Genomic DNA, 22,819 nt, shown 5'->3' with positions numbered 1-22,819 from the left:
GACACCCCCACTGTCCAACTTCACACCATCTTCATTACCCCACCCCCAGAGAATCCCAGCAACCCTGGCCACACCCATCTTCATTTCATTTGTATTTAACACGTGGGCCTCGGGCCCTGTCTGTTGCCCATAAGGCACTGTTTGTTGTGTTTGTGCGCTCTTGCGTCCCCGAGGTTTAGCCTTTCTCACCGCACCCCTGGTCTTGTGAAGCTTCTCGCGCTCCTCGGGGCTCTGCCTCTTTGCTTCTGCCTGTTCGAGCGCCTGCCCACGTTTCTGCTTTCCTGTCCTGTGTCATCCTCTCAGAGGCCGCTGGCTCCCGTTCCAGCCGCACGTGACGGTTTTCTCTGTGCTGCCGCTGGCCGCGGGAACCTCACTCTGTCCCATGCCCGTTCTCACATAACTTCCTGTTGGATTTTATGTCAAAGATTTTCTGTTCTCGTGTTTAAAATAATTTTTTTCCTGAAATTTTATAAGGAGGCATAGTCAAGAGAATTTTTTTAAAGATTTATTTATTTATTTGAAAAAGTTACAGTGAAAAAGGGAGAGAGAGAGAGAGAGAGAGATCTTCCATCCTCTGGTTCCTTCCTCAGATGGCTGCAACAGCCAGAGCTGAGCCAAGCCAAAGCCAAGAGCCGAGAGCTTCATCCAGGTCTCCCACAGGGGCGGCAGGGCCCAAGCACTTGGCCGTCTCTTCTGCTTTCCCAGTGCATCAGCAGGGAGGGCGATCAGAAGTGGAGCAGCCGGGACTGGAACTGGCGCCCGCGTGGGGTGCTGCCATCGCGCCGGCGCAGCGGCTGTTCTGGCTTCTCAGGACCTCTCCCTGATGTTCTCGCGTAGTTCTCCAAACCTGCAGGCCTCCCTCTCTGCAGTTTCCTGGCCAGTTCTGCCCTGCACATGTTGGCCCTGTTCTGGGTTTGGATCTCACTTGCGACATTTTCTGCTCCATGGGAGCCCTGACCCGGGCCTGACCGGTCACTCTCAGGTGCTCCTGGATACTCAGCTTCTCCAGCCGCTGCAGACCCCACAGACCCTGCCAGGGAGCCTCGTACCCGCTCCTCAGGGTCCCAGCTGCTGGTCTCACACTCCACCGGCTCGTGGGGGTGGGGAGCTTCAGTGCTCAGCTTTGCACAGATGCTGCTCCTCCCGGACCCCACAGCTGGCAGTGATGTGTCTGGGGGTCGCATGCATTGGCAGGCAGCCCCTGTTCCGCAGGTGATCTCACGCTGGGCAAACCCTCTGTTTTTCTTATGCATACATACCTGTGACCGGAAGAGAATAACAATAGCTAATAATAAGATCGAGCAGGTACAGCAATATGCTGTAGCAAAGGTCACATAAAACTGATGAAACTTATTTCATAACCGTGTTTGACCGAAGGTCACCAAAACCGCCAAAGGCAAAGCTGCAGCTTGGGAGGCACCGAGTTGTCACCGGCTTTGCTGTAAGCGTGGCTTGGCTTTTTTGTTTGGCTCCCTGGTTTCTCCAGCCGCTGTGCCGAGGGGGGCCAAGATTTCACAGCTGCGCTTCGGGCTCACCACTGTCCCAGGATCTGACTTGCTTTTTGCTTCTATAGAGGTGAAATGTATGTAGGGTAAAACGCCCGGCTCTTAAGGGTTGAGTTTGATGAGCTTCGACGGTTGAGTACGTTGCGTAACCACCCTGCCAAACAAGACCTGGAACACAGTCATCAGCCAGGAAGTCCCCTTTGCCTCAGCTTCATCTGCCCCGCCCACCCGACCCCGGCCTGGGCTGTGAGGTCAGGTTCCTATCAGAGGTTGTGCGCGTGTGCTCACTCTGCCCAGCACCTGGCGCCCCTCGCACGGCTGTGAGGTCAGCTCTGTCACGGCCCGTGCCTGTGGTGGGTTCTGTCTGGTTGCTTCATCCTCCGCTGTGTGACTACACCGCAGTTGGTCCCCCCACGTTGGCACGGATGCTCACTCGGTCACCGCCAGTCAAAGGCTAATGTGGAGCTGCTGTGGTTAGGGCTGTGGTGAGGCTCCTTGTGCGAGCCCTCTGTGGGCAGATGTGTTCATTTCTGCCGGGTAAACACCGAGCACTGGAACTTAAGGGTCACAGGTATAATGGTGATGTATATAATGATGTTTAGCTTTATAATAAGCTGCTAAAGACTTCTCTGGAGTGCTTGTGCTGTGCTCACGCCTACCAGCAGTGAATGAGAGCCGCTGCCGCCGCACGTCTCGGCCACCATTCAGTCTTCCAGCCTGTCACTCTTCCAGTGGACGTGGAGTGGCTTTCGTCTGGCATGTGCCAGACAGCTGGTGACTTTCAGTGTTTGGACATTTATGCTTCTTTTTCCAGGAGGTATTTTAGTCTTTGCCCATTTTTTAAAAATACTATTTATTTATTTGAAAGACAGAATGACAGAGAGAGAGAGAAAGATTTTCCATCTGCTCATTCGCTCCCCAGGTGACCACAATGGCCTGGGCTGGTCCAGACTGAAGTCAGGAGCCAGGAACTCCACCAGGTTTCCCACACAGGCGGCAGGGGCCTTAGTGTTTGAGCCATCTTCTACTCTCCCAGGCACATTAGCAGGGAGCTGGATCAGAAGCAGAGCAGCCAGGACTCAGGGCACTCCTATCTGTGATGTGTGTGTCGCAAGCCACGTCTTCACCTGCTGTGTCACGATGCCAGCCCCTCTTTTGCCCATTTTTATTGTGCTGTACTTATCATTGATCTACAGGACTTCTTTATACAGTTAAGGTATGACATATTTATGGTGAATGCTATTTCCTATTCTGTAGTTTGTCTGTTCATTTTCTTAATAGTGTCTGCCTTAGATGACAAAAGTTTTAAATTTTTAAAATAACTTTTTTTTTTTTGACAGGCAGAGTGGACAGTGAGAGAGAGAGACAGAGAGAAAGGTCTTCCTTTGCCGTTGGTTCACCCCCCAGTGGCTGCTGTAGCCGGCACACTGCGCTGATCCAAAGCCAAGAGCCAGGTGCTTCTCCTGGTCTCCATGCGGGTGCAGGGCCCAAGCACTTGGGCCATTCTCCACTGCACTCCCTGGCCACAGCAGAGAGCTGGCCTGGAAGAGGAGCAACTGGGACAGAATCCGGCACCCTGACCGGGACTAGAACCCGGAGTGCTGGCACCACAGGCGGAGGAGCTGCGGCGCCAGCCAGTAACTTTTATTTTTAAAGATTTATTTATTTGAAAGGCAGAGTTAGAGAGAGAGAGAGAGAGATCGATCTTCCATCCTCTGGGTCACTTCCCAAATGGCCGTAACCGCCAGGGCTGGGCCAGGCCAGAGCCTGGAGCTTCATCCCGGTCTCCTCCACGGGTTCAGGGGCTATCCTCCTTGCTTTCCCAGGCACCTTAGTGGAGAGCTGGATTAGAAGTGGAGCAGCTGAGACTTGAATTGGTGCCCATGTGGGATGCCAGCAGTGCTGTGCCACAGTGCTGGCCCCCAGAAATTCATAATTTTTATGAAGTCTGATTTAGCAATTTCTGTAAATGGTTCGTGCTGTGTCCTACCCTATGGCAAGGATATTCTTCCAAATCTTCTATAAAATCTGTATTCTGGGCTTTCCATTGCTTCTGAGCCATCTCAGGTTCATGTTTGTGTGAGATGACATGTAGGCAGGGCTCTCGTAACCCTGTTAGGATTCAGTTGTTCCTACTGCATTGAATAAATGTGTATGTATTTATTTTCATCTACTTGAAAGGCAGAACGACAGAGAATATTCCACCTGCTGGTTCATTCCTTAAATGCCCTGAAATCCAGGGCTGGGCCAGACCAAAGCCAGGAGCCCAGAAGTCCATCCGGGTCTCCATGCAGATGGCAGGGGTCCAAGCACTTAATCCACCATCTGCTGCCTCCCAGGGTGGGCATTAGCATGGAGCTGAATTGAAAGTGAAGCGTTGGGGCTGGCGTTGTGGCACAGCAGGTAAAGCCAGCATCTGCAGTGCCAGCATCCCATATGGGCACCGATTCGAGTCCTAGCTGCTCCACTTCCGATCCAGCTCTGCTGTGGCCTGGGAAAACAGTAGAAGATGGCCCAAGTGCTTGGGCCCCTGCACCCACGTGGGAGACCCAGAAGTAGCTCCTGGCTCCTGGCTTCAGATCAGCCCAGCTCCAGCCATTGCGGCCATTTGGGGAATGAATCAGCAGATGGAAGACCTCTCTCTCTGTAACTCTGCCTTTCAAATAAATAAATCTTAGAAAAATAAAAACAATTCTTTCCTTTACACATTGAATCGACTTGGAGTCTTGGTGAAGAGAACTGGTTTCTCATATGAGCGTGGGTCTATTTCCAGACTCCATTCTATCTATATATTTGTCTGCCTCTGTACTAATACCACACTGTGTTAATTACTATAGCTTCATAGTAAGTACTGAGATCCAGCAGTCTAAGATTGAGGTTTTTTTTTTTTTTCGACAGGCAGAGTTAGAGAGAGAGACAGAGAGAAAGGTCTTCCTTCCATTGGTTCACCCCCCAGATGGCCACTATGGCCAGCGCGCTGCACCGATCTGAAGCCAGGAGCCAGGTGCTTCCTCCTGGTCTCCCATGCAGGTGCAGGGCCCAAGCACTTGGGCCATTCTCCACTGCCTTCCCGGGCCACAGCAGAGAACTGGACTGGAAGAGGGGCAACAGAATCCGGTGCCCCAACCGGGACTAGAACCCAGGGTGTCGGCGCTGCAGGCGGAGGATTAGCCTAGTGAGCTGCAGCGCCAGCTGAGTTCTTCTTTTTCAAAATTGCTTTACCTATTCAAGGTCTTTGAATTTCCATTTCAATTGTAAAAACAGTTTGTCAATCTCTTTAAAAAAAACTGTAGGAATTCCATTAATCCATAAATCAGTGGTTGTCTTAAGGATATCATGTCTTCAGGTCCATGAACGTTTGTCTCAGTTTTGTCATTTTCAGCATAGTTGTCTTACACATCTTTTTTTAAAGGATTTATTTATTTATTTATTTTAAAGTCAAAGTCACAGAGAGAAGGAGAGACAGAGAGGTCTTTCATCGCTGGTTCATTCCCCAAGTGTCCTCAGCAGCCAGAGCTGAGCCCAGGCTGGAGCCAGGAGATTTATCAGGGTCTCCCACATGGGTCTCAAGGGTCCAAACACTGGGGCCATCTTCTGCTGCTTTTCCCAGGCACATTAACAGGGAGCTGGATTGGAAGTGGAACTGCCGGTGCCCATATGGGATGCCAGCGTTGCAGGCAGCGGCTTTGCCCATTACGCCACAATGCTGGCCCTGTCTTATACATCTTTTGAATGATTTATTCCTAAATATCTGATTTTTTTGTTTTAATTTTATTTGGTTATTTGAGAGGCAGAAAAACAGAGAGAAAGAGAAAGGGTGCTCCCATCTGTCAGGGTGGACCAAAGCCAAAGCTGTGAGCAGGGAACTCAACTCAGGGCTCTCACGTGGGTGGCAGGGACCCAACTGCTTGAGCCGTCACCACTGCCTCCCAAGGTCTGCGTTGGCAGGAAGCTGGAATCAGGACTAGGGACTCCAGCGTGGGACAAGGTTCTCACCTGGTGTCTTTACCGCAGTATCGCGGGGACTCCAGCGTGGGACACCGGTTCTCACCTGGTGTCTTTACCGCAGTATCGCGGGGACTCCAGCGTGGGACAAGGTTCTCACCTGGTGTCTTTACCGCATATTGCGGGGACTCCAGCGTGGGACACCGGTTCTCACCTGGTGTCTTTACCGCAGTATCGCGGGGACTCCAGCGTGGGACACCGGTTCTCACCTGGTGCCTTCCACTAGGCCGAACCCCAGCAACGATCTGATGTTTTGGAAGTCATTGTAAAAGCATTATTAACTGCATTTCTCAGCTGTTCATTGCTTTTGCTTCAGTAGGATGACTCTGGCTACTGTGCTGAGTGTGAATGTCAGAACAAGGGCAGGAGGAAGGCCAGTTAGGAGACCAAGGCAATGATTAGGCGTGGATGTGGCTGGCATCGGGCAGCGGCAGTGCTGGGTGGCATCAAGGAGAGATCAGTTTTCTGACGGATGGGACATCAGGTGTGAAAGAAAAGTCAAGGGTAACCGGGCCCGCAGGAAAGGTGGAGTTGCCGTTAGCTGAGTGCTTTGTAGAAGACCAGTCATGGCCGGCACCGCGGCTCAGTAGGCTAATCCTCCGCTTGCGGCGCCGGCACATGGGGTTCTAGTCCCGGTCGGGGCCCCGGATTCTGTCCTGGTTGCTCCTCTTCCAGGCCAGCTCTCTGCTGTGGCCCGGGAGTGCAGTGGAGGATGGCCCACGTGCTTGGGCCCTGCACCCCATGGGAGACCAGGAGAAGCACCTGGCTCCTGGCTTCAGATCAGTGCAGTGTGCCGGCTACAGCAGCCACTGGGGGGTGAACCAACAGAAAAGGAAGACCTTTCTCTCTGCCTCTCTCTCTCTCACTGTCCACTCTGCGTGTCAAAAAAAAAAAAAAAAAAAAAAAAAAAAAAAAAAAAAAGAAGAAGAAGAAGAGGAAAAAGACCAGTCAGAGGTGCAGAAGAAGCCATTGCACAGACGAGACCAGGGCTCAGGGTGAGGTCCGGGGTCTGAGTCACTGGCGTATGGGTGGAAAGAGCGTGCCTCAGGTGTGGACATATGGGCCAGAAGAGCGTGCCTCGGGTGTAGACATATGGACGGGAGGAGTGTGCCTTGGGTGTAGACCAGGAAGGAAAGAGGCCCAAAGCCTGCGCCCCGGGGGCAACCCAGCATTAAGGGATAGGGGTCCAAGGGGCCTCAGCCAAGGACAGGGAAGGAGCAGTCCAGGAGGCAGCAGAGACCAGGAGAGGGTGAGGGGCTGCCCACTGGGGGAGGGAGGCGTGGCAAGGAGGAGGAGTGGTCAGCCTTGTCCGATGACGTGACGATGGCAGGACGAGTCCCTGGTCCCAAGAACTGACCACGGGAGTTGGGAATGTGCGTCACTGTGATTGGCCCAGGCAGAGCCGCAGCCCAGCAGGAAGGGGCTCCAGAGGAAGTGGGAGGGGCTGGCGCTGTGGCACAGCAGGTTAACGCCCTGGCCTGAAGTGCCAGCATCCCACATGGGCACCGGCTCTAGTCCCGGCTGCTCTTCTGATCCAGCTCTCTGCTGTGGCCTGGGAAAACAGTGGAAGATGGCCCAAGTGCTTGGGCCCCTGCACCCGTGTGGGAGACCTGGAGGAGGCTCCTGGCTTCGGATCAGCGCAGCTCCGCTGTTGCAGACATCTGGAGAGTGAACCATCGAACGGAAGACCTACCTCTCTCTCTCTCTCTCTCTCTCTCTCTCTACCTCTCTCTGTAACTCTGTCTTTCAAATAAAAATAAATCTTAAAAAAGAGAGAGAGGGGCCGGCGCTGCGGCTCACTAGGCTAATCCTCCGCCTAGCGGCGCCAGCACACCGGGTTCTAGTCCCGGTCGGGGCGCCGGATTCTGTCCCGGTTGCCCCTCTTCCAGGCCAGCTCTCTGCGGTGGCCAGGGAGTGCAGTGGAGGATGGCCCAGGTGCTTGGGCCCTGCACCCCATGGGAGACCAGGAAAAGCACCTGGCTCCTGGCTCCTGCCATCGGATCAGCACGGTGCGCCGGCTGCAGCGCGCCGGCCGCGGCGGCCATTGGAGGGTGAACCAACGGCAAAGGAAGACCTTTCTCTCTGTCTCTCTCTCTCACTGTCCACTCTGCCTGTCAAAAAAAAAAGAGAGAGAGAGAAAGGGAGGAGTAGACCGTGCTTAGGGCGGCGGGGGTGGGGTGGGGTGGGGTCCCACAGAGCGGCTGTAAGGAAAGGCGGGTACTTTATAAAGGAAAGGGGCCTACTTGGCTCCCAGCTGTGGAGTCTGAAAGCCCAAGCCCCGGTGGCGCCATCTGTCCCCCTTCTCCTGAGGGCCTCGTTGCAGATGGCACCAGGACAGGAGTGCAGGCCACAGCGACCGCCTGCAGAGACAGGAAGCTGGGGAGGGCAGGTGGGGTCCTGGAGCTCACAGTGCACGGTCTCAAAGAGGGGCCGGCTCCCTGTGCTTCCTGTGCTTGTATGCTGAGGGCTCACAGGACCCTCTAACAAAGTGTCGGCCCCAGGAGCGGGTAGGCGGGGCTGGCTGTGTCTGACCCACTGAGAATCCCTCGTATGTAGACACAGGAGCCACCTGCTGCTTAGACAGTCCCCTGGTTTCCCTGTGGCAGATGCACGAAGTAGCCTCGGTGTCAACCTCTTTTTTTTCTATCTATTTATTTGATAGGCAGCGAGAGATCTTCCATCTGCTGATACACTCCCCAAATGGCCACAACAGTCAGGGCAGGGCCAAGCCAAAGCCAGGAGCCAGAACTCCGCCCAGGTTTCCAAATGGGTGGCAGGGGCCCAAGCGCTTGGGCCATCTGCTGCTGCCTTCCCGGATACATCAGCAGGGAACTGGACTGGAAGCAGAGCAGCCCAGACGCTAACTGGCGCTCTGATGTGGGATGTTAGTGTTGCAGGCTTTGGCTCAACCTGCTGCACCACAGCGCCTGTCCCCATGTCGGTCTCTGGACAGACACACTTCCTCAGGAGCGAGACAGCTTTCATCCACCAGTGATGCACGCAGGAGGCATGCGGGGCCCGTGTTCTTTGACCGTTGGCACTCACAGCCACACCCCAGTGGGGGGCATTCATGGCCACGGCTGTCTCGTCTAACGTGCACTTCCACGGGTGCCTCGGTTTGTGCACAGCTGTTCGCACGCAGAACCGTGTCACATGACCTGTGAAGGAAAGCACCTGGATCGTGCACTGGCCCCTAGGCGGGAGGAGTCAGGCAAAGCGAGCACACGGGAGAGGCAGGCGCCGGCAGCAAGTGCCGTCAGCTGCGGTGGACAGTGAGAGAGTGGACAGTGAGAGAGAGAGACAGAGAGAAAGGTCTTCCTTTTCTGTTGGTTCACCTTCCAATGGCCACCGCGGCTGGCGCACCGCGCTGATCTGAAGCCAGGAGCCAGGTGCTTCTCCTGGTCTCCCATGGGGTGCAGGGCCCAAGCACTTGGGCCATCCTCCACTGCCCTCCCTGCCCCGGCCCGCGGGGTAATCAACTAGGACACGAGGAGGGCAGACCTTGTCGCTCCCCGTCTTCGTGGAGGAACGACACAGGACCCTGCGCTGTTCTTTCTGTCTGCTCGGCCCTCCCCGGGTTTGCTGCTGGTTCTTCCCGGGTTGGCTACTATCCCTTCCACCTCCGTGGAAGGGCAGTTCCCCCTGGCCACATTCCCCACTTCCGCAGGGGAGCGGCACACCGCCGGCCGGCTCTCTGGGGGGCTGCACAGGTGTTCCCTTAGATGTTCCCCTTAGATGTTCCCCTTAGATGTTCCCGGTGCATGCCGTCTCTCTCCTCCTTTATAGTCCTCTGCCAATCCCAACTCGGCTGCCCACACGCCGAGTACGCTGCTCTCCTCCAATCAGTAGCAAGTCCTACAGTTTATTGGTTGAACTGGAGGCAGCTGTGCAGAAGCTGTTTACTTCTCTCCCAGCGCCATATTGTGGGAGAGCAGATGCATAGAATAAGTCTTAATTCCAGTAACTCAGTCCAGTCCGGGCTGCTCCCCACAGACCTGAATGGAGAGACAAACCAGACACGAGAAGGGAGACCAAGACAGTACTCTGATCAAGGTCTCACTTTATTGGAGAAGGAGGTCACTTATATAGTACAAGGCAAGGATTGTAACAGTCGAGGGTAAGCAGGGGTCATCTTACAACATAGATCAAAGGAATAATTTCACAGGAATCAGTATCAGTTTGACAAAGGGAGTTACAGCGAGGTCTTACAGCTACCAGACGGGTTTATCGAGGTACAATAAAGAGAGCACTGAAGCCAGATGGCCAAGCGCTAACCATATCAGTGAACTGTACAAATGGAATTTTCTAGTGAATCCTTCTTACAGGAACACAGTTGAAGGGTAGCCTAAACAAAGGCCTATACAGGGAAACCAGCACAGTGGCTCCCAGCACTCCCGGGCCACAGCAGAGAGCTGGCCTGGAAGAGGGGCAACCGGGACAGAATCCGGGGCCCCGACTGGGACTAGAACCCCATGTGCCGGCGCCGCAGGCGGAGAATTAGCCTATTGAGCCGCGGCACCGGCCTGCTGCGTTTTTTTTTTTTTTTTTTTTTTTAAGAGTCATTGTGAAAGTGCCAAGGATTGCATTTCACACGTGGTCGTGGTTTTAGGTTTGTTTTTGTTTTTGTTTTTGTTTTTGAGGCAGTTAGTGAGAGGCAGAGAGAGAAAGAGAGAGAGAGAGAGAGAGAATCTTCTATCTGCTGGTTCGCTCCCCAAATGGCCACAACAGCCAGAGCTGGGCCAGTCCGGAGCCAGGAGCCAGGAGCCAGGAGCCAGGAGCTTCTTCCTGGTCTCCCATGTAGGTGCAGGGGCCCAAACACTTGGGCCATCTGCTGCCTTCACAGGCCCTCAGCAAAGAACTGGATCAGAAGTGGAGCAGCTGGGACTCAAACCGGCACCCATATGAGATGCTGGCACTGCAGACAGCAGCTTAACCCACTGCACCACAGTGCTGGCCCTTCAGGACACTCTAAGAGCTCCTGCCCCCAGGCCCAGGGGCAGGGCCCTCCCACCACCTGGGCTCTCAGGGCAGGTCGAGCCGCTCGCCATGCCCACCAGGGACAGCCCCGCTGGCTCCGCGCTGCTTCCCCTGCCCGGTCTCTGCGGCCAGCTCCTACGGCCCGCCTCAGCTCGTATCAGCGCTCCGCTTACAGTGCTGCCCGGGTTCTGGGGCTGAGGTCTGCCCCATCCCACATCTCCTGTAAGTGTGTGGTTCCTACTGGGTGATTGCACAGGAAGTGGTGAGGAGCAGGGCGGGGGGACAAGCGAGGACGCAGCATCTCAGGGGGCTGGCACCGGAGCAGGGACAGCTCCTTCCCCAGGTCCAGCAGAGAGGCCTCCAGGTGCTGCTTCTGTCGTCAGACGCGTTCTGTTCCACGCACACCTGGATGGTACCCTCTCCTCAGCCCCGGCGCCCCCGGCCCCACACGCTGGTAGCTCGGGCTGCCTTGCAGACCAGCAGTTACCAGATTTTCAGAAATACTGGGAGAAGGAAGACTTAAACTTCAGGAGAAGTTGAAACAATTGTTAAATGTACTCATTTGAGACGTGGTGGAAGGAAGGGGGCGCTCTCGTCTGCCAGGTGGCTCCCCACTGCCTGCAGTGGAGCCAGGCCTGGGCCAGGCTGAGGCCAGGTGTCCTGTGGGTGGCTGGGACCCCACCACCAGAGTCGCCACCGCTGCCTCCCGGGCTCTGCACCAGCAGGAGCCGCAGCCTGGAACGCAGCCCAGGTCCTGGGGTCTGGGCTGCCGGCATCCTAACCACGGCTAAGTGGGCTGTCTTTCCCGTGCACCCAGACGGACTTAGCATTCCTGTTCTGGGCAGTGCACTAGCCGGGTGGGACAGAACTCCTGCCGCATGGCACGGGCCCTGGGTGGGAGGAGGGGCTGTCTGTTGGGGGGCTGCACAGGAGAGCAGGGCCTCGGAGGTGGGCGTGTCCAAGAAAGGGGAGGAGCCTCTTTGCTTCTGCGCTGCCTGAACAAGCCTCCCCACTCCACACCCCCCGGCAAACAGTGCCTCAGGGAGGACTCCGGTCTGCTGCCCCGTGGCTGGGAAAGCAATGGCGGGCACAGGTGCCGGCCAGGCTCTCAGCATCAAAGCTCCTCGGGTTCACAGGGGGCACCTGGCCAAAGATTTCCTCGTACAGATGGAGAAACTGGGGCCCAGAGAGGGGCAGCCACTTGTCCAACGTCACAAAGCACATTGGCGGAGAGCTGGGAGGCAGCTCTTCCCAGCCTGGGCCCGGCAGCCTCCCCCTGGTGGCCAGACATCTGCTTCTCGCAGGTCACAGGAACCTGCCGCCCAGGCCTGCCCACGGTGCTGGGGACTCAGAGCCGAGCCAGGCTTGGTTCAGCTCAAAGGGACCACGAAGGGGGCCCAGCAGTGAGTTCTGTCACGTGGTAGTGGAACGAGCAAAGAACGAACAAGCGTGCGCACCCAGGAACGCAGCGAGAGGCCCTGCGTCTGCCTGGGGAAGGCAGGAGGGCCTCCCGGCAGAGGGGGCAGGGCAGCTGGCATTTGAAGATGGGTAGGAGACTCCAGACAGAGGAAATGACGTCAGCACAACACAGAGCAAGAGCAAGATGGAAAGTGAATCAGAAAAGCGTCAGCTCGTCTTTCAAGGCCATGTTTTGGGCCGGGTCCGGTGCCGACGGTTTCTCGTTGTTCAGCCATTTGCCCCTCCCTCCAGCCACGGGCTCTTCCCACCCCTGCCTGTCCGAGAAGCGGACAGGTGCCTGGCGAGTTAGTGCAGTGAGCGGTGGGTCGTGTGGAAGTGAGGGGGGTGCGGGGCCGCCCCGACCACCCCTGCGCCCCGCACAGGTGCAGACACTCCACGGGGACCTGCTGCAGCACATGGAGAAGAACACCAAGCTGGACATGCAGTTTATCAAAGTGAGTCCGGCCTGCGGAGGGGGCCGCCCCTCGCCGTCCCACAGGCGGGCACTCGTGCTCCAGGCTGGCCCCTGCCTCCCCGCCCTCCCCCAGGACAGCCGCCAGCACTACGAGATGGAGTACCGCCACCGCGCGGCCAACCTGGAGAAGTGCATGTCTGAGCTGTGGCGCATGGAGCGCACGCGGGACAAGAATGCGCGGGAGATGAAGGTGCGGGGGCTGGGGGCGGGGCCCGGCGGGCACCCCTGAGACCCCTCCCCCACCCCCGCCAGCCTCTGGTGGGGTGGGCAGCGCCGCTCCTTGCCCCAGGCTCCGCCCACAGTCCCAGCACCTCCTCCCCTTCCTGCACTGGGAAGGTTGAATTCCCCCTGCCGCTCCTGAACGTGGCTGCAGAGGTGTTGTCCACCAGCCCAGCCCCCGCCCCCAGCCCAGAGGCCCATGTGAGCGGAGTCTCCGTCTTCAGATTCTCTCCTTCCTGGCTCGGGACTGGCCCTTCTACTCAGCCATACTTCCGTTAAACCAACCTCCCTGGCCCCACCTCTGTGTTTGGGCCTCTGCTGGGCACCCGCCCTGCCTGTGCGGAGTGCCCAGGCCAAGGGCACGCTGGGCCCAGACTCACGGGGGTGAGGATGCCCACGAAGGAGCAGCCTCAGGGTCTCGGGGGAGGCCTCCAGGAGGAGGTGGGGCAGGAAGGGCAGGAGGCTTCGGACCTGTGGTACCTGTGGGGGGTGGGACGGGACACTCAGCCACTGCCCCCGGCCAGAACTCCCTGTCCCCCAGGAGAGCGTGAACCGGCTGCACGCCCAGATGCAGGCCTTCGTGTCCGAGAGCCAGCGGGCAGCCGAGCTGGAGGAGAAGCGGCGCTATCGCTTCCTGGCCGAGAGGCACCTGCTGCTTTCCAACACCTTCCTGCAGTTCTTCGGCCGGGTGAGTGGGGCCAGGCAGGAGCCCCTCTGGGCTGCACCGCCCTGAGCCCAGGAGTCCCCTCCCTTCCTCCCTGTCCCCCCTCAGCATAGAAATGCATTTTTTCACTCTCCACCTATTCTTTATATCGCCATTCCTGTGTTTCTTTGTATCATAATTTTCTGTGCATTCACTAATTCAGGTTTATTCATGGTTGAGTCCTTTAGTTTTCTCGTTCCTGGACACCTATGGTCACCATTCACAAATTCATTAATTGCTAAGTTTATTCAGTTATTGTCTGTTAATTTTATCATGTTTCAGAAATCTTTTATGCTCTTGCTTTGTTCTTTTTTTTTTTTTTTTTTTTTTTTTTTTTTTTTTTTGACAGGCAGAGTGGACAGTGAGAGAGAGAGAGACAGAGAGAAAGGTCTTCCTTTGCCGTTGGTTCACCCTCCAATGGCCGCCGCTGCAGCCGGCGCACCGCGCTGATCCGATGGCAGGAGCCAGGATCCAGGTGCTTTTCCTGGTCTCCCATGGGGTGCAGGGCCCAAGCACCTGGGCCATCCTCCACTGCACTCCCTGGCCATAGCAGAGAGCTGGCCTGGAAGAGGGGCAACCGGGACAGAATCCGGCGCCCCGACCGGGACTAGAACCCGGTGTGCCGGCGCCGCAAGGTGGAGGATTAGCCTATTGAGCCACGGCGCCGGCTCTTGCTTTGTTCTGTTAGAGCATTTCTCACTGGCTTTCTTTTTTTTGTTAGATTTTAATTTATTTATTTGAGAGGCAGAGTTACATTGAGAGAGACAGAGAGGTCTTCCATCCTCTGGTTCACTCCCCGAAAGGCCACAATGGCAGAGCTGGGCCAGTCTGAACCCAGGAGCCAGGAGCTTCTTCTGGGTCTCCCATGCAGGTGCAGGGGCCCAAGCACTTGGGCCACCTTCTACTGCTTTCCCAGGCCACAGCAGGGAGCTGGATTGGAAGAGGAGTAGCCGGGACTCAAACAGGTGCCCACATGCAATGCCAGTGCTGCAGGCAGAGGCTTAGTCTTCTCACCACAGCGCCGGCCCCTCTCATTGGCTTTGCTTTCTGTACTTAGCTACCATGTTATTTGGTGCCTTGGAGTTTGTGATTATCCTGGTTCCATAAATGTTGCTACTGTGTGCTTAATGTCCCTCTTAATCCAGTCTGATGATCGGAATTAGTGTTCCCGCCTCCTCCTTTCTTTTTAATTTTTATTTTTGACAGGCAGAGTGGACAGTGAGAGAGAGAGAGAGAGAGAGACAGAGAGAAAGGTCTTCCTTTTGCCGTTGACTCACCCTCCAATGGCTGCCGCAGCCGGCGCACCGCGCTGATCCGATGGCAGGAGCCAGGTGCTTCTCCTGGTCTCCCATGGGGTGCAGGGCCCAAGCACTTGGGTCATCCTCCACTGCACTCCCTGGCCACAGCAGAGAGCTGGCCTGGAAGAGGGGCAACCGGGACAGAATCCGGTGCCCCGACCGGGACTAGAACCCGGTGTGCCGGCGCCGCAGGCGGAGGATTAGCCTGTTGAGCTGCAGCGCCGGCCCTCCTCCTCCTTTCACTTCCCTCTGAAAGGCTGTGGTACACAGCTGAGTTCTGGGTTCTGACCGAATTGACATCCGTTCCCACTCAGCACAGCCACTGCCGTGAGGGTCTCATTCCTTCTCCGTGAAGTGACTCCGCTTTGACACCCCCCCCCCGCCCCGTTCTCAATCCCGTCGGTCTGGCTAAGTCGCCGCGTATCCCCCTGATTAATTTGGAAGCTCTGTGCCTGTGTAGAGGGTGACCTCACTTTGTGACTCTCATGATCACAACACACATGTCCACCTTTACATACCTATGTAAAGATACATGTGTCCACCCCACACACAATCACTCCCCCAGCCCCTAAGACGTGACCTGGAGAAGCGTCCGCCTGTTCTTCCTGCCGGCCCCGGGTGAGGCCTCTGCAAAGATTTCTGTCTTCCTTTCTCTCCCCTCTGCCTCTCGCTGCTGGCTTTGCTTCCAGGTCCCCGCTGGTCCCCTCACTGCAGTCTGACCCTGAGTTTTAGGATCCTCACTTAGCTTGCCTACAGCGCCACCGCCCGGTGCCCGACACCTGCCCATCCCCCCCACTGTGCCATCCTCCACTGTCTGGTGCCCGTCACCTGCCCACCCCCCACCGTGCCATCCCCCACTGCCCGGTGCCCGTCACCTGCCCGCCCCCCACCATGCCATCCCCCACTGCCTGGTGCCCGTTACCTGCCCACCCCCCCACTGTGCCATCCCCCACTGCCCGGTGCCTGTCACCTGCCCACCCCCCACCGTGCCATCCCCGACTGCCCGGTGCCCATCACCTGCCCCCCCACCGTGCCATCCCCCGCTGCTCGGTGCCCTCACCCACCCCCCACCGTGCCATCCCCCGCTGCCCGGTGCCCGCCACCTGCCCCCCCGTGCCATCCCTCACTGCCCGGTGCCCATCACCCGCCCCCCCACCGTGCCATCCCCCACTGCTCGGTGCCCGTCACCCGCCCCCCCCCACCGTGCCATCCCCCACTGCCCGGTGCCCTCACCCACCCCCACCGTGCCATCCCCCGCTGCCCGGTGCCCTCACCCACCCCCCCACCATGCCATCCCCTGCTGCCCGGTGCCCTCACCCACCCCCCCACCGTGCCATCCCCCGCTGCTCGGTGCCCTCACCCACCCCCCCACCGTGCCATCCCCCGCTGCCCGGTGCCCATCACCCGCCCCCCCCACCGTGCCATCCCCCACTGCCTGTGCTGACTGCCGAAGGGTTGAGAGCCTCTCTGAACCTCGTGTGCCTGAGCGTGGCCTCCCCTGCACTAGAGGCGCTGTGGCCTTCTCTCCCGGCCCCCGACTCCTGCTCCTGCGCTGCAGGTGCACGGTGGCCCTGGAGACTCGCCCTGGACCCCTGGGCCCGGCACTCGCCCATCCCTCTGTGAACGTCCAGGTCAGGGTGCCAGCTGCGGGCCCCAGCGTTCCTTTGGGGCGGGAGCATTATTTTTCCCTTCCTGTCCCTCGCAGGAGCGCGTACCCTGCGGGCTCCCCACCACTCCCACCTCATTTATCCCTGCTCCGAGACTCCACTCAGCAGGTCCGTCCTCTTAGTGTGCTCGCGTTTAAATCTTGAAACCATGCCTTGTCTGGCTGCAGAGGTCCTTGTCGGGCGGCATGCGCTTCCCAAGTTCGCGTTCGGGGCACCTCCCCCAGCCGCCCAGGGCGCTGCGCTGGGCTCTGCTCCCTGACCCCCGGCAGCTCTCTGGTGCCCCTTGTGTCCCCGCTCCAGGCTGAGTGAGCACCAAGCCTCGGCAGTGGTGCAGGACATGGGGGAGGGGCAGAGGGGGCCATCTGCACCCCAGCGGGCAGCCTCAGCCCTCGGGCAGTCCTGGAGCAGGGGACAGCTGCTGCTGACAGGGCCCCTTGGGGAGGTTGTGCAGGTTGCGCACTGCGTAACGGAGCCGGGTAAGCAGGAGGGGCATTTAGCACAAGGCCTGGCACAGTAGTGCTCAACAGAGGGAAGCTTTTTCTTGTTCCTGAGGCGGCTGTCCTGAGCTGGGCCTCGGGGGAGGGACGTTGCCATAGAAACGGAGAGGTCTGTGTTTGGGGAGCAGTGTTTTGGTTGTCTGTGGGATTTGATTTATGGAGGTGACTGACAGCACAGAGCCCAGTGCCAGTGGAGTTTTATTACTTACCACGCCCAAGAGAGGGGAGCGCACCCCCCCCGGGGGTCTGGTGAGAGGCAGAAAGGGGGTGGGGTGCAGGGGACCTCCCATGTCAAAGTGCCCGTCGGAGCCCCGTCCAGCTCCCTGCTGATGGCCTGGAAGGCAGTGGATGGTGGCCCGAGTGCTTGGGGCCCTGCACCCGCGTGGGAGACCTGGCTGGAGCTCTGGGCTCCTGGCTGCGGCCTGACCCAGCCCTGGCTGCTGCAGCCATCTGGGAGTGAACCAGCCGATGGGGGCCCTCTCTCTGTCTCTGTCCCTCCCTCCCTCCCTCTCTCCCTCCCTATCACTCTGCCTTTCAAGTAAATGAAATCTTTTTTTTTTTTTTTTTTTTTGACAGGCAGAGTGGACAGTGAGAGAGAGAGACAGAGAGAAAGGTCTTCCTTTGCCGTTGGTTCACCCTCCAATGGCCGCCACGGCCGGCGCGCTGCGGCCGGCGCACCGCGCTGATCCGATGGCAGGAGCCAGGAGCCAGGTGCTTTTCCTGGTCTCCCATGGGGTGCAGGGCCCAAGCACCTGGGCCATCCTCCACTGCACTCCCGGGCCACAGCAGAGGGCTGGCCTGGAAGAGGGGCAACCGGGACAGAATCCGGTGCCCCGACCGGGACTAGAACCCGGTGTGCCGGCGCCGCTAGGCGGAGGATTAGCCTAGTGAGCCGCGGCGCCGGCCATGTAAATGAAATAAATCTTTAAAAGAAGAAGAAAGCCGAGCCCAGTCCTCTGCCGTGGTTTGCACGGGACTGGGCAAGGCAGGGTGGGCGAGCGAGCAAGGTGGGAAGTGGACACTCAGTCGGTCAGGGCCGCTGCGTCTCCGGCTGTCCAGTCCCTGGCCTGGGGTGGCTCGGCGTGGGGGGCTGCTGGTGTCCCAGAGCAGGAGAGCAGGCGTGGGGCGGGGGCTGTACACAGCAAAGACAGGCCCCCAGCAAGCTGTCCTATGCCGGGAGGGGCACGAGCTCCGGGCTCCGCAAAGCCACAGGACGAGGAAGCATCAAGGAGATAAATGGTGTGATTAACACACTGACCCCAGGCCGCTGCAGCCAGCAGGGCGGGGCTGTGCAGCCTGTGGGCCTGGCCTGGGAGTGGGTGTGCAGAGGCTCCTCTGGAGACAGGCACCTGGACTTGAACTTGAGCTGTTCCTGCTTCAGCTAACGGCAGGTCGAAGGTCAGGTGTAGCTGGAGCCAACAGACGCGGTCAGAGCCGTGCCGCGGGCCTGCTTAGCTCTGGCTTCCAGTGTTGGCCTCACTCTACCGTTTAGCAAACGCCACGAGGCCGAAGAATCGGCTTCTTCCAGATTGTTCCACAGGAAGTCATTCGTCAGCCCACCCCTGGAGCCAGGAGGCCGTGGACGCCGCCCCTCCCCTCGCAGCTGGGCAGGGAGGACTGCCCCGCCCAAGGCACCCTGCTGGGGAGGGTGGGCGGCGAGCCCAGACACCACTCCTGGGAACCCAGGGCTCCGGGGCTGCTGAGACCTCGCTGACCCTGGTGCCCCCTCCCCCCAGGCCCGGGGGACGCTGCAGAACCGCGTGCTGCTGTGGAAGGAGCAGTCGGAGGCCAGCCGCGGCCCGTCGCGCGCCCACTCCCCGGGCCTGCTGGGCCCTGTGCTGGGGCCGCCCTACCCCTCGGGCCGCCTGACGCCCACCCGCCTGGACATGGTGAGGCCCTGGGCGCCCCCGCCGCCGTTCGCGCCCCCGGCACCCTTCGCGGGGCCCTGGGGCCTCACGGCCCCCGCCTGGAGCCTCCCTGTCCCCGGCCTCCCGCTCTACGCCGCGCCCCTCGGCCCGCCCTGGCGCCCCGGCGCGGCCTCGACGCCGCCCTGGTGGCCGGGCCGGCGACCCCGCAGCCCCTACGCCGCCGCCTGGGACTGGGGTTGGGGGCAGGACTAGCGCGCGGCCCCTCCCCGCCCCACCTCCCCGCCCTCTCCCCCCCCAGCCCCAGCGGCCTCTGGGCGACTTCGGCGCCCCCCGCAGCCGGCACGGCTCCGGCTCCTATGGTCCCGAGCCGGCCGCCGAGGCGAGGTCCGCGTCGCAGCTGGAGCCAGCGCGCCGGCCCCTGCCCCGGACGCCGTCCACCGGTGAGTGCCCGCGCCGGGCCGCCGGGGAGACCGCGGGGCGGCCAGGGGGGAGTCCCGGCCGAGCTGGCCACCCACGCACCCCGCGCCGCCCCGCAGCCTCGCTCTACGGCGGCGGCGCCCGGAGGGTGCGCGCCCTGGTGTCCCACTCGGAGGGCGCCAACCACACGCTGCTGCGCTTCTCGGCGGGGGACGTGGTGGAGGTGCTGGTGCCCGAGGCGCAGAACGGCTGGCTCTACGGCAAGCTGCAGGGCTCGTCCGCGTGAGTGGGGCCCCGGGTCTCGCACCCCGACCGCGGGTTCCTGCCTGCTCGCCGCGGGTAGCTAGAGCCTCTTCCCCTGCCCCCCTTAAAAATGAGGATTTGAAAGGCAGTTTTCCATCGGCTGGTTCTTCCCCCATAAGGCCTCGGGCTGGGCGAGGCTGCAACTCCACCCACCTCGCCCACGATGGTCGTGATGGTTGGGGCAGGGGCCCCAGCACTGGGGCCGCCTCCCCGCTCTCCCAGGCCGTCAGCTGGGAGCTGGTTGGGAAGTGGAGCAGCCGGAATCTCAACCTGCTGCACCGCAGAGCCGGCCCAGCGAGAGCCTGTTTCCAGTGCAGGGTGGTGGCCTTTGCCAGGTGGCCCGGGACAGGGGACGTCACAGAGCCCCTGTCGCTTGGGCGCCTGCTGTGGTCTGTGTCCCCTCTGCCCGGAGCCGGTTGGCCGTGGCCTATGGCAGAGGGGCTTGGAGGGCAGGTGGCTCAATCTGCCCCCCTCCTTGCTGTCCTTAGAGACCCTAACCGGGCTGGGTGTGGGGCCCGGAGTGGAGGGGGAGATGGGGACATGGCAGGCACCAGGGAGCCCAGGAGAGCAGGCTTGGTGGCTAAAACGGGAGTGTGCAGGGACCACTCCCCAGAAAAAGAGGAAGGTGGGCACTTGCCGTGCCTGGCATCGAGGGGAGGGCGTGCGGGGTGGATGCCCAGCCCAGGGTGCACGGCTGTGGGTGAGTGGGGAGGGGCTGGGAGGATGTGCAGACGCAGGGTGCGTCCCTGGATTCCCGGGGACTGGGGCGGTGTGTGAGAGGGCTGGTGGGTGACGGGTGAGTTGGCGGTGCACAAGGCTGGTGGCCCCTGGGCGGTCACCCAGGTGGAGGACATAGGGCGAGTGGCGGCAGGAGTGGTGTGGCTGGGTCCATCATCAGGTGCATGGCTGGGCAGGTGACTGCAGGGACCGCGGTGGGGGCGAGGGCACGGGGCTGCTTGGTCCCACCCCGGCCGCGCTGTCAGTCTGTGACTCAGGCTCGGACGCGCGGGCTGAGTTTGTGGGCAGTGGGCGCCTGCGAGAGGAGACACCGGGCGCGGCTCCCCGTGGGTGAGGATGCTGGCGGCTCAGAGCCTCTCCTCCCGGGCCCCAGCTGTGTGGTGAGCCTCTGGGTCACGTAGGACCACAGGCTGGGCGGAGCCCAGTGACCCCATTCCTCTGGGCTCCGCCCGTGCCCCCCACAGCCACCCTTAGCTCGCTGTCTTGTCGTCATCTAATTTTTCTCCAAGAGACAGAGCTCTCAGTTGTTAGTTCGCTCCCCAAATACCTGCAGCAGCCAGGGCTGGGCCAGACAGAAGCCAGGAGCCAGGAACTCCATCCCTGCCTCCCACGTGGGTGGCGGGGACCCAGGACTTGAGCGCCCTCTGCTGCCTCCCGGGCGCAACAGCAGGAAGTTGGAAGCGGGAGCAGGGCTGGCACCCGGACAGTGGCCGCGGGCTTCCGAGGGGATCCGAGCCTGGGGGCTGCACTCCCCGCGCACTGCCTGTCCCCAGTTCCTCCTCTCTCAGGGGCCCAGCCCGGGAGGGACTCGAGGTTGGAGAGGCGGGTTGGGGTGAGGCCTCCTTCAGCCCGGCCCCCCGGCACGGCCCGGGCCTGCAGCCCAGTACCGTGTGCTCTTCCGCCGTGTTCCTCCGACCCCGACCCCCGCTCTGCCTGACGCGCCCCGCGCTCCCGCCCCCAGGAGCGGCTGGTTCCCCGAGGCCTATGTGAAGCCTCTGGAGGACGCGCCCTTGAGCCCCATGAAGCCCTTGAGCCCCATGACCTCCATGAACCCCGTGACCCCGGCGAATGAGCTCCCCTCCAGGTACCTGGGCAGGCGGGGTGGGGAGGCACCCGTGGGGTGCAGACGCGCGGGCCTGGCCGCCTGCGGTGTCCCCAACCCTGTACGCGGTGGTCACCGTGTCCATCCCTCTGCCCCGTCTTGGTGCTCTCTCAGACTCGGCCTCCCTGCCCTGGGTGCGGGGCAGGGGGTGTCGCGGAGGGGCGGGTGCCGTGGGGCGGGTGCCGTGGGGCCTGCCCAGCCCCCTGCCCTCTCCTGTCTCTGGACTCAGGTCCTACCCGCTCCGCGGCAGCCACAGCATGGACGACCTCCTGGACCGGCCGGGCAACGCCACGGCGTCCTTGGAGCTCTGGGACGGCCAGCCCCGCTCCCGGACCCCGAGCCGCGTCCCGAGCCCCGCGCCCACCCCTCTGCCTGGCAGCCGCCGGAGCAGCATGGGCAGCGTGGGGGCGGCCGGCGACGTCAAGGTGAGCCCCAGTGCAGCCTGGCTGAGCGGGCCGGGGTGGCGGGAGCCCAGGTCACCGCCCCGCCCGGCGCCCTGTGTGCAGGGCGGGGTGGGCTGCGGCCGAGGCTCCTCCCGTGGGGTCGCTTGGTCCCGGGAGGCGGCCTGTGGCCCAGGGCGGCTCAGATCTGAAACCGCAGACACTGAGCCCGCGAGGCCGGCAGGGCAGGAAGAGCCGGGCGCCCGCCCCCTGCCCCCCTAACCCGGACCCCCAACCCCCGCAGAAGCTGATGTCCTGGGAGCAGCACCCCCCGGAGCTCTTCCCGCGGTGAGCGCGCACGCAGGCGAGCCCCCCGGGGAGGGGTGACGGCGCGCACTGGGGCACTGGCCGGGCCACCGCCTGCGTCCCTCTCACCCCGCCTCTCTCCCCGCAGGGGCACGAACCCCTTTGCCACCGTAAAACTGCGACCCACGGTCACCAACGACCGCTCGGCACCGCTCATCCGCTGAGGCGTGCCTGCACCTGAAGGCCTGCGCCCGCCCCGGCGCTCCCAGCTGGCACAGGCGGCGGCGGCGGCTCCCGGAGGCCGGGCCCCACGCGCAGTGGCCGTCCTTGCCCACGGGCGCTGGCCCGGGGCCTTCAGAGTGAAGCGGGGGATCGGGCGGCAGGTGGGACTGTGCCTGAGAAGCAGCCCTGCGCCCCCCCAGCTGCCCCCCCCCCGTCTCCGCCCCAGGGGGAGGAGCCCCCGTGTCCCACCCCCAACCCACACGTGTCCCCAATTAACTTTTGTAAACGGCGAGGAATAAAGGGAGTGGACGTGGAGGCAGGAATGGTGGCGTCTGATTTGGGAAACAAAGCCGGGGGGGGGGGGCTGGGGCTGGAGACCCCCCCAACAGAATGGACCTGCCGGTCCTGAAGGCCACAGCTGTTCCCTAGGAGCCCCCTCAGGCTGCAGCCCCCCCTCCACCCCCACGACCCAGGAGGCGGAGGCCACTCCCGGGTGGGGGCGGGGGTGGGGGCTGAGGCCCAGGACCCCAGCGGGTGCCCTCGGGAGGCCGGGACACAGCACCCTTTGTTCGCGCCTCCACCCCCACGTGCCCAGGCTCTCAGGCCTGGATTAGCCTGATCCCGGGAAAGCCACGGAGCCCCTCCTGGAATGCGGCCGGGGTGGGGGCTTTGAGGTGAT

The 22,819-nt window shown here is 60.9% G+C and overlaps 1 protein-coding gene across 3 annotated transcripts in view; it reads left to right on the top strand.

Moving 5' to 3' along the window:
• The window catches only part of BAIAP2L2 (BAR/IMD domain containing adaptor protein 2 like 2), a 29,966-nt gene extending 7,503 nt beyond the window's left edge, over positions 1-22,463 (top strand). The window contains exons 5-14 of one of the 3 annotated variants that reach the window (XM_051837819.2): positions 12,329-12,400; positions 12,494-12,610; positions 13,181-13,327; positions 18,541-18,693; positions 18,971-19,112; positions 19,209-19,371; positions 21,092-21,214; positions 21,462-21,657; positions 21,917-21,960; positions 22,067-22,463. In XM_051837819.2, the coding sequence (XP_051693779.1) occupies positions 12,329-12,400; positions 12,494-12,610; positions 13,181-13,327; positions 18,541-18,693; positions 18,971-19,112; positions 19,209-19,371; positions 21,092-21,214; positions 21,462-21,657; positions 21,917-21,960; positions 22,067-22,142 (1,233 nt within the window). In that variant the 3' untranslated portion in view covers positions 22,143-22,463. Of the gene's footprint in view, positions 1-12,328; positions 12,401-12,493; positions 12,611-13,180; positions 13,328-18,540; positions 18,694-18,970; positions 19,372-21,091; positions 21,215-21,461; positions 21,658-21,916; positions 21,961-22,066 lie in introns of all 3 variants that reach the window. The other 2 variants (XM_070052920.1, XM_070052919.1) reach the window with 2 other exon arrangements.
• The last annotated feature ends 356 nt before the right edge of the window (positions 22,464-22,819 follow it).

The sequence above is a fragment of the Oryctolagus cuniculus genome, chromosome 11 (genome assembly GCF_964237555.1).
Source record: "Oryctolagus cuniculus chromosome 11, mOryCun1.1, whole genome shotgun sequence".
Taxonomy (NCBI): Eukaryota; Metazoa; Chordata; class Mammalia; order Lagomorpha; family Leporidae; genus Oryctolagus; species Oryctolagus cuniculus.
Note: the sequence above shows the minus strand (reverse complement) of the source record. Positions and strands in the feature narration are given on the sequence as shown.